Source organism: Antedon mediterranea, chromosome 6, assembly GCF_964355755.1.
Source record: "Antedon mediterranea chromosome 6, ecAntMedi1.1, whole genome shotgun sequence".
Lineage (NCBI taxonomy): Eukaryota > Metazoa > Echinodermata > Crinoidea > Comatulida > Antedonidae > Antedon > Antedon mediterranea.
Window position 1 is genome coordinate 2,718,301 of NC_092675.1, and position 19,568 is coordinate 2,737,868.

At 31.1% G+C, this 19,568-nt stretch overlaps 1 protein-coding gene across 3 annotated transcripts in view; it reads left to right on the plus strand.

Annotated features, from left to right (window-relative positions):
- The window catches only part of LOC140052596 (endophilin-A2-like), a 39,817-nt gene that overhangs the window by 18,382 nt on the left and 1,867 nt on the right, over nt 1-19,568 (plus strand). For 2 of the 3 annotated variants that reach the window (XM_072098231.1, XM_072098234.1), the window contains one exon: nt 978-1,007. The exons of the other annotated variant lie outside the window; for it this stretch is intronic. In XM_072098231.1, the coding sequence (XP_071954332.1) occupies nt 978-1,007 (30 nt within the window). The remainder of the gene's footprint in view (nt 1-977; nt 1,008-19,568) is intronic. 3 annotated transcript variants of the gene reach the window in all.

Here is a 19,568-nt window from a genome sequence, read left to right on the forward strand (position 1 = left end):
TATATAGTAACTACTAAAAAAAGTAACATGCTGTTTACACTGTAAACATAAGAATGTCTCATGTGCATTTCAAATTGAATTTACAATTAATAAATTACACATTTTGTAGTGCAGTGACACAGGTACATTTGTGCACTGTTTTCACTCTTAAGCTCTGTCTCAACTATCAAACTTTATGTGACAAGAAAATGTGCCCATACTGTATATAGACATGATAATGTCATATCACCACCATATTTGGACATATCACTACCCTATTTGGGAGCATCACACTTTACCGTTGCCTAATATTTTGCATTTATCCAATTCCTCAACCCCAAATTGTTACCAGTAATCAGTCACAGAAGTATAGTCACAATAAAACTAAACGAAAGAAATTAAGCAACAGCAAAATTTGCAGACATTTTTTTAATACATGTAAAGTATTACAAATACGTCGTAATAGATTCCACTGATTGGTTAGGCATTAGCTTATGTTTGGGATTAAGATGTAAATCTTGCTATAATAAAAGGGTATTTCTAAAACTAGGTCAAAAACCTTAAAAAAGATATTAGAAATTGTGGCCCACCACATCCATCTCCTCCCAGCACCCAACTCTTGAGTATAGATTACTTAAAGATGTTTGATTCAGTTTATTTAGGTGTTTAGGTGTTATTTTTAGGTTGAATGTTTAGGTGTTTAGTTGAATGTTCAGGTTAAATGTTTAGGTGCTTAGATGTTAGATTCAATTTATTTAGGTGTTTAGGTTGAATGTTTAGGTGTTTAGGTTACTTAAAGATGTTTGATTCAGTTTATTTAGGTGTTTAGGTTGAATGTTTAGGTTGAATATTTAGGTGTTTGGGTTGAATGTTTAGGTGTTGCCTAATTATTTTAGGGATTAGGTTCAGTTGGGCCTGATGGTCTAAGCATGGGCCCGATCTGACAGCATCTCAAAAATCTTTTGTATTAATTAATATGTGACCATGTCTGTTTTCAGGACCAGATGACGAATATGAAATAATACCAAGTAAGTTTTTATCGGTTACAACCAAGGCTTATTGATGGTGATAATAGGATTATTAAAAATAATATTTACATTGATATTTTCTTTGAATTAATAATTAATATTTAACCTTTTATTTGTGCCTTATTTTTTTGTTGGTTTTGGTGATGGGTTAGATTGATTTAAGATATTGTGTTAAATGTATATTACAATGTGCAATTCTAGTTCCTGCGATCACCATATTAATTTGACTACTTTTTGAACTATTTTTCCCCTCAATGTTTCTGCTATTAAATACCCTTAAATGAGTGATTTCAACTTTACAGCAGTTATTATGGAATTTAACTATGACTAAGTAGTTTTTCATTTTTTTAATAAAATGTATTTTAGAAAATGGGTTTCAATATAATATCCAATCATAATTTTATTTATATTATTCTTACTAATTTATTTCTTTCAGATGTTTTATTTTGTATAAGTAGTTATAAATATTAGGTTTATTATATCATGTATAATAATGTTATATAAACACTATTTAACTTATTTCATACTTTTAGTTGTATTGCCATTTTTTTTGTCTAATATCGAAGTACCCAAATTTTCTTTAGTGCATGTAATTACATTTGCTAGTGGATCGATAATCATCAACAAACTCAAATTGCTGTTTCCTTTTTTTATTTCACAAAAGAACCAGCAATGAATAAGAAACAAGCATTTGATGGCAAAACATTTTCATAAAATCAATAGGTATTGTTTTCATATTATTCGAATTTCAACCTAATAAACGTGAGAGTCAATTGGGTTGTTTTACAGTCTTTGAGAGCCAGTTTTACTCTTTCTAATGCTTTTGTTCCTTAAGGACAGTTGGAAGAAGCTGATTGGCCAATCAACAGGTTGATCATTAACCAATCACACACCTCCACCTTCTTCTTAACCTTCATTCAATTATTGATTGTTTTCCATGATATTTGACAACTCATGTTCATCAACCAGCTCTTTCGTTTGTTTTTATTTAACTTCATATGAGGATCTTTTGTTAATTTGAATTAAACAACTGCTTTTGTCAAACGAAATCATCATCATTTTGAGGACATGGACTTGAAGAGGAATATTACTCTTCCATTAAATCATTTGATAATTTTCTTCCTTTTATATTTACCTTCTATTTCTTATTTTAATTGAATTATTCAATGTAAAGACCATGTTTATAATTATTATGATATGAACCCTTCAATAAAAAAAGTAGAAGAAAATTATTATCAAATTACAAAAGTAATTTAATTTCGTTACGGCTCTTCTCTTTCATCATACTTGTTGGTAGTGTACCTAGGTGATTGCCATCAAATCTCAAGGTCCAGGGTTTCAATCCTGACCCAGCAACTCATGGCTGTTTGTACTCCACCTTTAAACCTCAAGTCGGACTTGATATTCAATTCAATTCAATTTCTTTATTGCTGCAAATGCCATCAAGGGCTAATATCGGCTTAAACATACTACATCATACAAACATACATATTTACATTTAAAATTGTTGTTATCAATACTTTAGTTAGATTTCAAATTAAGTATGTATCTTATTCATCCTGTAAGTGACATTAGTTACCTGCTTTAGATGTGTATGAAATTTTTTTTAATAGTTAGTTCTACGATTTCATTCTGTGATACCATTAATTTTATTTCTGTGCCAAAAAATAATATTAATTTTTATATAATTATAATGGGTGATACGCTGCAACGGATTCAAGTCGTTGAAAAGCGAAAGCTCTCCATTAATGTTTTCACTCAGAAACATAGAATTCACCAATATTATTGTTTGCGCCATGTGTGTGGTAGTTAATAAATTATGTTGGAAGAACATGAAGATGAATTTTATATGAAATTTGCTTTTAATTTACATTTTGAGTCAAAAAATCATCATCATTTCGAACCGTGTGTTTACATTATAAATTTAAGTTAATGTAAAGTGAAATGAAAATATGGATAGAATAGGAAGCAATCTGACCGAATTATGATATCGAATAGAATTTAATTTCATGATCAGCATTATATGTACATATAAATTTTATGGCTTGTAATTTTACCGTTATTAAACTAGGACTTTTATTGTTTGTAGTATTTCCACGGATGAGTTGAAAATTTTACGATCTAGGTTCTATAATGGAGAACATTTTATCGTTTATTCTCTTTGAAAACAAAATAACTTTTTATTTTTCTTGTACAAGTCCTTGAATTTTAAACGTTTTCACTGTTTTTAATACACCAGTCATTCATTTTCCGTTTTAGTTGCTTGAAATATTGGGTTTATTGCGTGAATAAGTAAATGACAAATTTAAAGTTCTGTTCAATTCATGCCTAGTAGCCCAATAGTTAAAATTTACCGCCTTGGTATAAAGGAGAGCACCCTCTGTTAAACATGTTTCGCTATTATAACAAAATGTATTTAGCGTATTAATAATGGTGCAAAACCTCCATATAAAGTTTGTAGTGAATTATAGAAGCTTTAAATAAATACTTCTAGAATATTGTTTTATGTCACTATTTCAAACACACATTTTCTGCACATAATTTTGTGTGAAGATTCTTCATAATGAATATAGCTTTCATTGTGTCCTCTGCCGTACCGCTATGCCTTTGGCAGTAATCTAAACACATCTACTTTGAAAATGGAATCTGTTTTTTCTTCATATATAAGAAAATGATCTCACTCAGATATCTAGGTTGCCGTACGAGTGTTAAAAAAACATAAAGATGGTACGATGTAGCGTAAAGTAATCGGCTTGATTCGTAATATCTGTAGAAGTTCTTTTTATGTTTTGTTTCCTTCGTCACTGTCAATTTATTTGATAAAATTCTTTACAAAATGATTGATAAGAAAATATGATATTTCAGTTTTTATTAAGATATCATAATTTATCTACATCAAATTGAATTTTCTCTTATATTTAATGATTTTTGCAATGCCTTGTATTTTGATATGTTTCCAGAAAATTTTATTTTTGTATTTTATTTGGCAGGTACATTTTTTTTAACTGAAGATGATTAAGTGGGGTGGTGGGGGAGGGGTTATGTATATTCAAACTAGAGCCATAGTGCGCCATATCACTCTTTGCATATTAGTTCAGTTTCCCAACTTTGCATATCATTTTGTAATAATGTTTTAATGTTCAGTGCCTCTGTATTTAGTTACATTAAAATCATGCACTGAATTGATTTTATAAAGTTAATCAATCATTTTATATCATTATTTTATCATAATTCATAAGGACCAATATCAAACATTCATCAACAGAAATTCATGAGATTATTATAATCAATTACAATTACATCAATACGAATATATCCGCAACAATCACCATCATGTTTATCAGCAGTAGCATAATCATTAACTTTAATCATCACTTTTAGTAGACATCATCATCACAATTATTAAACATCACTTTCAGTAGATATTGTTGTAATCATCATTATTATTATTATCACAATCATCATCATTATCACAATCATTAATAAAAACAACATTCTTCAGTTTTTATCATAATCATTAATCATCACTTTTAGGTGATATCATCATCAATCATCATCATAATCAGTAATCAATCACTTTTAGTTGATATCATCATCAATCATCATAATCAGTATTCAATCACTTTTAGGTGATATCGTCATCAATCATCATCATAATCAGTAATCAATCACTTTTAGTTGATATCATCATCAATCATCATAATCAGTATTCAATCACTTTTAGGTGATATCGTCATCAATCATCATCATAATCAGTAATCAATCACATTAGTTGATATGATCAATCATCATCATAATCAGTAATCAATCACTTTAGTTGATATCATCAATCAATCATCATAATCAGTAATCAATCACTTTTAGGTGATATCGTCATCAATCATCATCATAATCAGTAATCAATCACTTTTAGTAGATATCATCATCAATCATAATCATTAATCATCACTTTTAGTAGATATCATCATCAATCATAATCATTAATCATCACTTTTAGTTGATATCATCATCATCATCATCAATCATCATAATCATTAATCAGTCACTTTTAGTTGATATCATCATAATCATTAATCATCACTAGTAGCACCAGAAATCTTTAGTTATCATAATCAAAGATCTTCATCACTGTAACCAACATTAGCACGGCTCAACTTGATATTTGATGTACTTTTACTAACAGTAACATCGTCGTCGTTTTCTTTATTATTATTAGTTGTATTCATTCTGTTCATATCACATTTCCCACTAGCTATTTCAACCCTGTTTCCCTTTCTCATTATGGTCACATCCCCTGTCAATTCAAATTCTTTGTTAATTCTTATTAGTATTTCAACCACCAACATGTACTCATCTTTTCTCTTCTGTATTTTGGTCCTTGCAACCAATTTGTTCAATACCCTTTGTAATTTGCCAGTTAATTCGTTTTGTGGTATCATGTCCATATAATTTGGTTTCCATGCCGATATTGGAGTGTTCTTTGTATTATTTCATAACCTCATTATGAAGACGTTGCTATGGTTATGCATACATCAAAAGGTCATGAAGATATTTAGAGACGGTAACCTTGACAATATTATTCTTTCTAGTTTTTACGAACACTTTCTCTATTCATTCTTTTTATTTATGTTTTCAAATGTTCATTTTCCATAAGTACGTCGTCATTATTCCAAGTACACTTATTATTCTTACTTAGTCATTAAGCAAAAATTAAATTCAAACAAAACAGTAACAGGTATTAATAATGACAGAGTTTTCAATAGACAAATATTGACTAAAAACAATATAAAAACTATGAAATGTTTTTCCTCTAAAATTGGATTTTGTATAGTATGTTTAAACGTAGAGAAATTTGTTAGGGAAATATTTTTGAATTAAAATCGAATGGATATAAAAAATAAATATACATTAAACAACTTTATTTAAAAAAAACTTAATTATATATGTTCTGTATGCTCCTATTAGCCAATTATCGATACAGTATCCACAGTATCATAGGTCAATTGTGATACAGTATCACATATGTATCACATGATGCCTGTATCATAGACCAGAAGCCTAACAGGTGCCATATGTGACTCTGTATTACAGGTTTCTACCTATGATACAAATAATAAAATGTGTTGATACAGTACACAGAATCGGTTGCTCATTTGCAGTGAGAAACATAAGTGATTGACATAATAACTGATAAGACTTGTTGATTTCACCTTTCAAATTAGAAATTGCTGCTAATTAATCAATCATGACACCAACTTAATTAAACAATTAATGAATTTTCAAGTGCAGGTTGACAAACTAGAATTCTGCTATGCTTTGTGTTCAGCAGAACATTTATGTTAATTAAAATATAAATTGAATTGAACTACAGTATCTTATTATACAACGTTCTAAATGCTTCACATTTTTAGCCTCTCTCTCAGTTTGGTTGTTAATGTATACTTTGTTAAGTGTCACTGCCGTCCCCTGATCTTCAAACCAAAAAATCTTAGCATTTGATGTATATCGCAAGTGTACAGGAACAGGTCTTGTTCTAGTTATAACAGATTAATACAGATGATACAAATCACTTATTATAACAATGACATATCAGGGCTACCGTATATATATATATATATTTTATGATTTCTTTAAAGCTTTGTCTCCACTATCAAACTAGTTTGACAACAAAAGTGTGATGTGCCCAAATATGATAGGGATATACCCAAATATGGTAGTGATATGACATCATCATTTCCATATATGGGCACATCATATTTTTTGTCACAAAGTTTGATAGTGTAGACAGCTGTCAACAGACCAAGATTTAAACAAGGTTTTCATCATCTAAATGTATCTACCAATTTTTGTTCTCCGTTTTAATTTATCATTTCATCTCCGTTTAGTACAAAGAGATTACTAGAATAAGCTCAGCTTCAGTGTAATTTATTAATAATTCATTAATCTAAGTTTTAATTTATTTCATCTCCTTGGTGTGTTGTTTTAATTGTCCATGTTTTATTCATGTGAAAACAAAACATCTGTTTCTTTCAACTATATATCCCAGAATACATTGATAAAATTGACCCTTGACACATGATGCTAGAAATAATCTTTTCAAAAAAATATAGAAATTAAGATTTTCATGTAAAAAGCCTAAAAATATTGTATTATATGATAAGCAACTAAAGATGTATTGTCCCCCTGAAAAAATAATTCTTAAAACAATTTTTGTTGAATATTTTAATGTAACATAGTTATCCACTTTGACCAAAAATTGGATCGGAAAAAAAATGTATATACCTGAAAAAAATGTGGTTTAAAGCAAAAAATAGTCAAATTGGTTGCCATCCAATGGATTTTTGGTTGAATTTCAAAGTCTGATTTCATTAATTTTCATTTTTCCTGTTTTTGGGGGACAATACATCCCTTTAAAGATTAGATTTACGTTTCAAATGTTATCATTATTTTTTTAGAAAGTTGTAGGGACAGAATACATGCCTATAAAAATTGTCTTTTCTAGGTTCACAGGCCTAACAAGTAACAGTAAGAATTATATTATTATTATTAAAAAGTCAGTATCTTACTGTAGTAGTATACAAACGATTTCCAAAAATATAATACAGGTGGCCTTATTTGGCAGTCCGTTTAAAAAGACCACATGTCTGCTGCAAATGCTGTGAACAAATTTATTATTAGCAAAATCTTAAATATTGTAATAAAATATTAATTTATAAATCTAGTAAATTTTTTTTATTCTTAGGACCTGATTTGCATATACCCATTTTAAGTACCTTCTACATATAGTTTTCTAGTACAGCATTATATTTCTTAATATATTTCTTTAGTCTCACATAAGTTTGAAGCCAGACAACCGTCTTCCAAAGTCTAACCTTGGTTTTGATTTAGATTATGGATATATTAAAATACTATAAGCATAGATTAGAAAGAAAGTAATTACCAAGATTATTTTTGTATGTTGTCTTATCATTCTGAGAATGCGTAATTATCCATGCTCAACTAGTTTACGTATTATGTTTATGAACATTGTTTTATGATCAGAGTATTAACAAAAATAATGTGTACTCTGTTTAATAAGAAATTTTATTGAAGAAATCTATATAGATACTCGTTTTCACTGGAGTTTTGAGGATTTCTATGGTTTGAGAAGGAAATAAAAGATCTGTACATATATATATATCTGTAAATATAACTTGAAAATGACCCTTATGAACTATTATTATTTTAATGGTATTCCTCTGACTGGGTTTATGTTCTGTCAAACATAGTATCTCTACTTTGATACAATTTTTGAAGAAAATAAATATGATAGGGGTCACGCTTTTTATCTTATTGAATATGTATTATAACCCTATCGAACACAGAAGTATCTTATTTATTTATTTGTACTTGTTATGATATAGTTAAGACTAAAATTGATAATATAGCTGGGCCACATTACAACAACTTATTGACTTCTTTACTCTTGATTTGATTGAGAGATTGGCATTAATATTCATTGTCGTAATTGCAATTTCAAGGTGAAATCATGTTTATTTTTTGATACAATAATGCTGATTTTTTAGATTTCTTATTCAGTACGATTACGTTTAAGTTATTCATGAAATAATATTCACTATTTATGATTGATTAAAAAAGATTACATTAGCATTTTCGTTAGTGTCTAATCTGGGTTTAAAGTTCTTTCAGAATTCCATTATAGTAATCAAAGCCATGTTTAAACGCAAATCGAATCGAACGTCAATGTTTTGTTTTCACACGCATTTCGATTGGTGCATAGCCATGTGGACCGTAAAAACTAAACATTGACATTCGATTTTGATTTGCCAGCGCCGGACCAGAACTGTGCCGGAACAGGTGTGAAAGACCCTTAGAGGGGGACATTATAATTCACAAATAGCTACTTAGCATATCCTAGGATGATTTGTTTACCACATAATTTACAAATAATGAATGTTTATGAATTGAATGAACTGTTCTATTTAACTCCTTGAATAGACCACTCAATTTTTAAATTCAACAAATACAAATCATCAATTACTTGTTTCATTAACAGTAAAACCTAAGTCTATTCTAAAGTAAACTTTGAAAAAAAAAAGCAGTTATATGGCGCATATGACAGGTGAACACCATTCACAGTACCGTATGTTAGTTACACAAAGTTTATAATTACAAAAATTTGAACATGTCGATGCCATGTACAGTATACCCCAAACCGTGTAGATGAGTAAGTAATTGGTACAAGGGTATGTAAGCCAATCAAATGACAAGAATACACTGGTTCTTTCTTTAATTTTAAAATACTGCCCCCTATAGTTATAAACTTGTAACATTTTAGTTTTAACTACAGTACAGTACCTTATTTGGTGAAATTAAATTCCTTACACGTGAAATTAGTTAAGGTTCTAAAGAACAATATAGTAGTTTTATGTTAGGTAATATTGTTGAGTTTTTATGCTCTTTTCATTATGTGCTTTTTTGGCTCCGAATCAATATCAATCAATATTAAATTGTGTTTTCTGAATTTTAGAATTTGATCAAAATGCAAAAATGGAATTAAAAAAAACAAAATTACAAATTTATTGTAATGCTGTCATTAGTTATCAATACTTTTCTTTTATTAATAATTTGTATACAGTGTATACTGAAAACTAAATAATTTTATGAGAATTCGGCATGGATTAAAGTAGCGTCTACAATTATAATTGTGTTTAAAATCAAAATAATATTAAAATTGCAAGTTCACTTAATTATGAACATTGGTATAGTCCCTTTTCACATAGAGCCACTCTTGTGGTAGTTTCCATACAAAAGTGATTAAATTGGTAGGGTTTTTAGCCTAAACACAGTGAACATGACATGGACTAGAACACGGGGGTACTGGCCTACTCGTTCCAAAAGACACACTATATGTAACATATGTGACAATATTAAAGCTATATATATAGATTAATTATGGCAAAACCATAACAAAGTGATTCAACTAGTAGAGTTTTTAGCCTAACACAGTGAACACAACATAGGCTGAAACGGACTAATACACAGGGGTAACCCCTACTCGTTCCGAAAGACACACTAGGCCTTAAACCTGTGACAATATTATAGCTATAGATTAATTATGGTGAAACCATGTGCTGTTTATGTGATCCTACCTACGCTTCCAACGAAAGGATTTCTTTGGTGGTTTAGGAATTGGGGAGGGCTATTAGAAAATCTGGATCCACCCTTGATCGCAACTCATTGGTAGACACGCCACTTGGATTTAAAACAATTTATTTCATCATAGTCTATGTTTTTAGTTTCCTTTTTTCATTTCCAACATTCCGACTCGAAGATTTGTTTACTATGGTATTGCAAAGTTTTGCATCTTGATTTTATTATTATGTTTTTATCTGGATATAAAAGCAGTTTCTATAGAGTGTCACGGTGCTGACGTCACGACGGTAGGTGGCGCTGCCTGGTTTGCTAGCCAACCAAAAAATGCGTTCAACCTGCCTGAGTGATTCTCAGGATATTCTGGAATAGGCTTATTGAAGTAGTCATTTTAAAACCTAATAATTTTCAATAAAAACAAACTAAAATTTCAAAAGATCATTAAATATTTGTTTTTAATAATTTATTTATTCTTCAACTACAGTTTAACCATGCAGCGCCCTCTATCATTGTGACATCACACCGCGATTATCAGAGGTTGGCGGAAATGCATCTAGGGACTAGATTTCTATTGTTTTCCACCACTCAGGACTCTTTAATCATATTATAGACAAACATATTTCTGTCCAGAGTGTGTCTTGTGTTAATTGAAAACCAGTTTAAATGCATTTTTGTCAATAATTGTGTAATTATGTCCATTTCAATGTGTCCTTACTAGGTTTTTTTTTATATAAAGCTAAAAAATATAATTATTGAATATAATCCTACACCCTAATTTAGGCTGAATCCACAGCGAAAAGACTGTAAACAATATTTTTAATGTATTCCGAATATAATAACACCCTTAAATTTTCACAGAATTTGTTAAATCATGAAAAATGAAGATTAATAATACTAAAATCAGACTAGTTCATTTTGCAGTTAATCACTTTTGTAGAAAAAAAAATGCAAAAAGAATGTTTTCACCCTTTAAAAAAGAAAAAATAAACGGTTAAATTCAACCAAAAACCCATTGACTGGCAGCCAATTTGACTATTTTTTTGCTTTAAATTATGTGATATTAAAATAGCATATTCAAAAACAAAATTGAAAATACATCTTTAATATACAGTATAATTCTGTGAATATAAAATACTTAAATATGAACTGTGTTTGCTGCTGTTTTAGTTCATTCTTAAATCTTGAAATAAGGCTGCCCTCCAGCATTAAAACGTCATAAAGCTTACAAATAGTATTATTTTATCATCTGAATAGAAGAGAAAGATTGATTGCAAGATGTGTTGTTGTATTTGGCTAAGCTTCAGGTCAATATGTGTAAATTTACCAATATGATAGAAAACACACTATAAATCTTCTATTGCGATCACAAATATATAAAGTTAACCTATATGAATTCTTGTATAAATAATATTGGTACCAAAATGTGCTATTGTAAGTGGTGGAAAAGAGATAATTAATCATTCATTCATAGATAAAATTTACAATGTCCAACATTGGTAAATACTGTAGGTTATAGTATAAGTGAAATGATAAGAAAGGAATTGCTAAAATAATAAAACACTGTACACATTAAGTGTAATATACAGTCACACACAATATTATTAATAGAAATATAGTCTACATCTGTTTTTATTGAGCTGTTGACCGTATTAGGAGATTTTACCCAAGAAATGCAGATTATTTCATGTGTATGCTATTAAATATACGGTAATAATATAGAAGAATTTGATGGTCAGTGTCACATGACATAACTTTACCTCAAGAATAACCATTTCAGAATTTTTCTAGAATGGTGTACAGTCTTAACTCTTTTCTCGTTTCTAAAAAGTCTGGTTTTCTTTGGTTGAAATTAACTTTTGAATGTCAAAGTGTAAATAAAATTTAATTATGGTGGTTCTTAATTGCGATATAGTTTATATTTTATATTACTATACTACCAATTATTATATTACCCATATCATTAAATATGTAAAATATGTTCAAGTTTAATATTTTGTACATTAGTGTGTAGGTGTATTATTCAATGGCAGCTTTTGTGGGCTTGGAAGCTCACAATCCTAATTAATGCTGTTGTCAAACCCAGTGTGTGTTATATGTCTTAAATTGCTTAGTACATTCATAGGTAATACGGCCTACCACGTTGAAACACTGGTTCTCGTCAGTTCACCGAAGTTAAGTAACGTTGGGCCTGGTTAGAGCTTGGATGGGAGAGAATCTGGGAATACTGGGTGCTGTATATGGAACTGGGGTCCATTAGGCATTTGAAATCAGCACGGCTGATTCTTATGGCAGCCCCTGCATCTAGTATCTGCCTCAGACGTATTGGCTTATGCCTCTCCTCTGGTTAAGGTGGGCACTGGACGAGAGAAGCCCTTGGTCAATGTTGGGACCAGCCAAATGTGCTTTAAACCATCCTGGCTTAGTCATCATTCAGATGAATGTAAGACTAAGTGACATTGCTTTTTATGACAGAAGTCAGCCATAAAAAAAAGGTAATGGTAACACTAGTAGTTTGGCCATAGTCCTCAGTAGGACCATCAACTCGTATGATACAAGGCTGATAAGACGCCGGCCACTCTGATGCTGATGACGCAGCAGGCCAGAACATACTAGTTTAAACAACTTCTAGGGCTGATGCACACCTTTCATGCCATACAGTATCAATAGCATTTCTGCCATAAAAACTTTTTCCCATCCAAGTTCAACGTGGTTTTAGCCGTACTGTATATAGGATATGTTGTTGATTTTAACTCCAATTTGCATAGAGGAAAACACAGAGCAAATATACAATACTACCAAACCAGTGTATACAAGCCTCATGAATAATTGGCTTTATCTAGCTGATGCCAATGTCTCACAAGGAGACTTGCTGTGTTCATTAATATAGATCATCCATCCTGTAATTGGGGAGTTATATTGGATGTGTATGAAATTTTAAAATAAATCCAAAGGCAAATTACTGAAAAAATGACAATGCTGTTGGTATCAGTGGCTGGATCTCAATGGAGATACAAAAACAAAAAGCGAAAAGCTAAATCAAAACGATAAAATAAAACAGCCGGAAAAGTTAGCAGAGCTTTCGGGCAACACTAGCCCTTCATCAGTGAAATTTTAAAATATATATATTTGATAATTTCCAATTTGCAGACAGTACTGTTTTGATCTTATTAGATCTCTTCTTTGCAGCTCAGGTTTCAAAATAATACAATATCTATTTTTTTAGTGAAAAATATAAAATAATAGTTCATCTCGTATTGTTTTATTTTATACATTTATTTAAATTTACAGGTGTAGGGATTCTCTAAACCGCCCTATATCTTCTTTTTTCATAAAAATGTATTTATTTTTTAATATGTTTTATAGCCTTTGATGTGTTTAGTACCGACTTTGAAGATGTTCTAGTTAACGAGCACAATGAAGAAGTGGAATTTATTGAGTGTTCATTAAACAACATTAACGCAGGCACGGTTTATTAAATAACGGGTAATCATAGGCCAGTGTTCTGAGGCCGGCCGCTCACCGCATGCCTGCAAGCAACCAGTTAGTTTATCCCATGAAACACGACCACTAGGGCCTTTGGGACAGACATATGTAGTAGTTATACTGCAATGTTATAATGTATCCATGTATGCAAATGAATTGGATCTTTAACACACCCATGGCTGACTGTATCTATAATTTTACAGAATCACTCCCATATCATAGGTCATCCTAACCTAACTTTAACATAATACAAGCATCACATGTGATGCACATGACACTGTATTACAGAATTTGCATAAGATACTGGACATAAAATGCTATATGTAGGTTTACAGTACATAGAATCCAGTGGTACCCCAAAGAGTTTCCATCAGTGCAAATTTGTTTACCCATGAACAACATTAAAAAAGAAACATCTTTTGTTGGACTATTTTGTCGCTGGATTCCTCCTGGTGTTTCAATGAATCCCGGGGCTGGTGAGCATTGTGAACTAACTAGAATTGTCATCATAGCCCATTAAACAGTGACTGGAAAGTGCATGAATAGCCAGTTAGACTGTGATTTAGATTGTTGTGTCTGCAGACTTTACTCAATAACTGCATGATTTCTTCCAACCAGTACTGGTTGGTCAAGCAGCATTTTTTTATCAGTATCCTTATGAATATGGCCAATTTCTCATCTAACAAAGCATGTGGTCTTAAGCTCTGTCTACAATATCAAACTTTATGTGTAAAATACATATCGCTGCCATATTTGGCATTTTTTTTGTCAAACTAGTATGATAGTGTGGACAGAGCTTTAGACTATTACCTGTATGACTCTGTTAATAACAGTTGATTGGGCATGTTCTTCTAAATAAAGCTAACTGGTATTGATATAAGTCATTCAATATACATTGTTGATTCCAATGAATATGGTGTTGTCCGATTTTCCATGTAACAGTGGACTCATTATTTGTGTGACTGTGTTAAAGAACAGTCGATATTTGTTTCTTCTGCAACATAGTTTTAATTTACTTAATTTACATAAGTTAGAAGGAAATTTCAATCAACCTCTTGTTTATCCACAAAGTAGAAACACAGTAGATACAGTAGATACTGTATGTAACACTTCTTTCCATTTGTTAATATATATTATACATAGATTGGTTTACATATGGTTACGTAAGTATGATATACATATGAATCATAAAATACAAAAATATGTATCAAACAAGGGGGAATCTAAAAAGATTGAAGAATATCTGGTGTATATATAAGAAATTGCTTATTCTATAAGTCTATGTTCAATTCACATTTATTTACTCATCGTTTGTAAACATAGTTTCATAATATAAATGATGGCAAGGATACAGCATAGAGAATTTTACAATTCTGTTTTCGCAGGACCCTTTCACATAAAAAACATAAAACAATAAACAACATAATAATATAAAATAAAAAAACATTTATCCATTTTAGAGTTGTTTATCAGCATAAAGCAATAAATAGTGTTTTTCTAACATGATTATATACATACATAATGTTACTAATTCTGAGTTTTGGTCATTCATATTCTTTCATATTCTTATATTTTATATTAAGTTTTACTTTATATTCATTTTGTCTACTATATTTATTATCTTATCTCCTTTCTCAATGTATGGTGTTCTTTTGTTGTATGTCGCCTTATTAATGGCAATCCATTACAATAGTGCTATTTCATTTAGATAATTGGATGCTAGATTATCCCCATCATGTTTGTAGTGAAATTAATTGCTTCCTAGCATTATGACTTCAGTTTTTACCTACTCTGCTTTCTTATACTATATATCAGCATATTTAAAATTTTAATAATTTTTGATACCAAAACTTGGAAAGGACATACTTTTGAATCTCTTTGAAAAAGCGATGGTTCAATCCTTTATTGAATATGATGTTGTAGGCCTAATTCTGCATCAATGAACTATATAGTTTATTGGTCAGATGTTTTGCCATACTCACTACATTGAGAATACTAAAGTACACAATGCTACTTCTTTTTTTCTTTCTTCTGCCAAAGAAATTATACTGTAACTCTTAAACACTTTAAAGAGTATATGTTCAAACAATTCAATGTTTGTAACATCTTTATTAACCTATATAGCAGCAACTATTTAAAAAAAAGAACCTTTAATTCAAATATTTGTTGTTATTATCATTATGGTTCTATTAATGGTTACTGTAATAAAATATTGTAACTAGAATTCCTCTGTAGGGCGTGGCCACTTAGCCAATAATTAGCAGCACTATTTTAATAATAGCACTATACCTGTACCCTTTGTATATATTTTTTCATATTTTTTGTTATCTTTTTAAACATGTCCGACACACCATTTGTGCTGGGGAACCTTATAATTAGTATTGCCCTGAAGTAATTAAAAAAGGCTATGTTAGAATGGTAAGTCTTGGTCATCCTTAGTTGGATGCTGAAGAAAACATGAATCCATTAGACAGGTATTATTGGATAGTAAATAGTTATAAAAACAATCTATCAAAGTAGCCATTTCTAAACCAAACCTTTATTCTCCTTAATATACTTATTTTCATCATCTTGCTCAATTCAACTTTTAATTACCCATCCCTTAAAAATTTTTAAATTTAATCTTCATGTCTATCCAATTTGTTTAACATTACAATGTTATTAGCAAAAACTCATTCATTTTCCATAGCTCCAAGGTTTTCTTACTTTTAATATTATCTATATAACCTAATTTGCTTTTTTATATTGGAACACCCAACAATATAATGTAATAATTTTCCTATCATTATTTTCTATTTTCTGTTGAAGTATTTTCAGTATAAGTCCTAATTAAGCTTTCTCCATGGTCTAATTCAACCCCAATTGTAATCTATCCGAATTTCCTTGCCTCTGGCGATGTCATACCCATACTGTTGCTTTTTAATAAATTCTGTTCATTATGGCATGTCAAATGACAACACTATTATTTCTGTTGTAAAGCACATCCATTGTTGTTGTCATTGCAACATAACCACTAATAATGTCCTATTATACTTCTATATACTATATCAAGTGATGGGCGTGTGGCGCAGTGTGTTGGACGTTCGACTACTGATCGTAAGATCGAGGTTCGAATCCAACTCTCGCCGCATTGCTTGTATCCGTAGGCAAGATACTTTACTTACGTTTGCCTCTCTTCACCCAGGTGTATAAATGGGTACCCGGTTAGATCAAGACACAACTTTGCGCTGATTACTAGCTGCATTATGGGAGTATGTTTCTATCCGTGTTTGATCCAAAAAACAAACAAAAATGACTGCGGTAATAATGTTCAGCGCATTGAGAGCTTGCTTATATGCGCTATATAAGAATAAACTATTATTATTATTATTATCAAGTGATCTACAACTGTGGCACTTTTACCATTCACACTTAGGCTGCATAGAGACATGCCTATATTGAATACACAAATGTTAAAATTCTCCTATCTAAATAAATACTAATTCTTAAAAATTATTAACTTAAGTGAAATACTAAGTATTTAAGGGAAATATCATTCAACTTAAGCATGAATATATAAACCACTGTTGTGCAGAAGCTTATTTGTAGAAGCATCTCTTATTTGTTTGATTAAACTAGTAAAACACATAATTGTCTTTTTGCTCTTAGTTGCCACCCTAGTATTTTACAAAAGGTTTTTTACCACATTAAACTGAATGAATCATAAAATTCTATTCCTTTCCAAATAGAAAATGTAACAACAGGCCCGTAGCCAGGGGGATTTTTTGGGGTTCGGGTGAACCCCCCCTTTTGCGCGAACCCCCCTTTTACCAGCGAACCCCCCTTGAAAAACAAAGGCCCCACTTCCAAAATCGTGCAATTAATTATCAATTATAGCAGATTTTTTGGTCATTTACTTCTATTGACTATGTTTAAATCGATCGAATATACAGATTGTACGATGTCAAAGTCACTGCTGAGCGTGAGATCGAGAGATTGTTGAGAGATAATGGTTATAAATATGACAGAAAAATGGACTGACCAATCGCGTGCTTCGGCCGGGCTTCGGAACGCACAAGATCACGTTCAGTTCAGTTCAATCTTTTTGGGGATTTTTATTTTTTTCCTGGAAATATTTTTCATTAAACCAAAAGAATTTCACTGTTTAAACTTGAATAAAAATGATGCTGAGTTAAATCGGTACGTGTACGTAGGCCTACCGTATATTTCGGTGTATAAGACGCACTTTTGACACGCAAATTTGACCTCTAAATGTAACCCTAATTAATTTAATTACCTACTAATACTTAAATTAATTAAAAATAGTGTAGGCCTACTACTCTGCAATGTAGGCCTAGCTAGTTACTCACTCCTGTCTAACCACAGTGTGGTAACAAGGATTACTGTTTATTGAATTTTTAGTTAAGGTAAATTGTCATCCTCGACTGTATTAATTAATATTACAGTACGCATTAGATATTCTACCCAGGCCTAGCAATACTCTCTGAACTCGCGGGTGTGTATTCTAGCAGCATGCAGCATCATCACAGCGCAACACATTTATGGAAGAGTCCATTAATTACGGTGGTGTCACATTTTATTTACACAATAACTATTTCCCTTGATCACGGTGGTTTATTTTTATTACATCTCTATGTCAACAATCACATAATTTTATAATCATGTAGTCAATAGTTCGTATGTCAAGCGATATCTAAAAGAGTGTGTTGTTATTGTGTTAAGTAGCTTCCCCTAATCTTATAGTGTATATGGCCAACAGTGCTGGCCACCAGGCAAGGAGCACATGGTTAGTGCTCTCTCCTCATATTGCTGTAATGCATGCATGGAAATAGGAAAGATTTTCATACAGGCCTACCCAACATGATATTCCTGGTTCATTATCAGCCCAAAAAACTGAACATCATTTGGATTGATTTTATAATGGTCATACACACAATAAGAAGGTATAAATTTAAATAATATGAAATTAAAGTTACTTAAATAGACTTAGGCTAGCCCATGGAGCTAGCCCTACCCACACAGTGCATCGTAACTGAAACAATATGGGGATTTCCCTTTTCATTGAACGTTCAGTTGAAGTAGAGACTGATTACGATGTAATAAAGGCAATCAAACTAAATTATATCATTTGATTCTAATATGTCTCAAATATCGTTATTTTATTATTAAAATACCATTGTTTTGATTGTAAAATGTTTAAATTTCGGCCTAGAAATAAGTGCGTCTTATGCATCGACTACATAAAAAATACTAATATTTCAGTCTCCGTTATGGGTGCGTCTTATACACAGGTGCGACTTGTACACCGAAATATACGGTACTATTTGTTTTTTATGTTTATAGGATAAGAAATTACTTAAGGGCCTAATATAATATACTTTTTTGCAACAATAAAGCTGTATTTCATGATCAGTACTACTAACTTCCATACTGTAGGCCTACTATATAATTTCTCTGCATAACCCAGATTTTAGTAGGTAAAAAATGTCTCTGTAAGCTTATTAAAACAACCAAAATTGCTCTGAGAGCCAAAGCTTCCCGACCGGGGGCCCTTGGCGGCCCCCTGGCCCCCAGCCTACAGTTGCTCGCTGCGCTCGCAAAATACTTGGTGTCAAGAAAACCCCCCTCTGATGCATTCTGGCTACGGGCCTGAACAACCACAATTAGACAACCTTTAGTGCATTTTAAGTGACTGGTATACATATTATTATTATTCTAGAATAAGTTAGTACAGTGGACTGCTCTGACATTATAATGGAGAGCTGGAATAACAATTGAGAGTTAGTTAAAGACCCCTTCCCTGCAATTTTGGACGTTTTTTGGAAAATAATACATATATATCACTTTAAAAACATTAAACCATGTCATTCCTTGTCTTAAATGTACGTTTTATGGTAAATTATGATAAAAAGTGAGAAACAATGC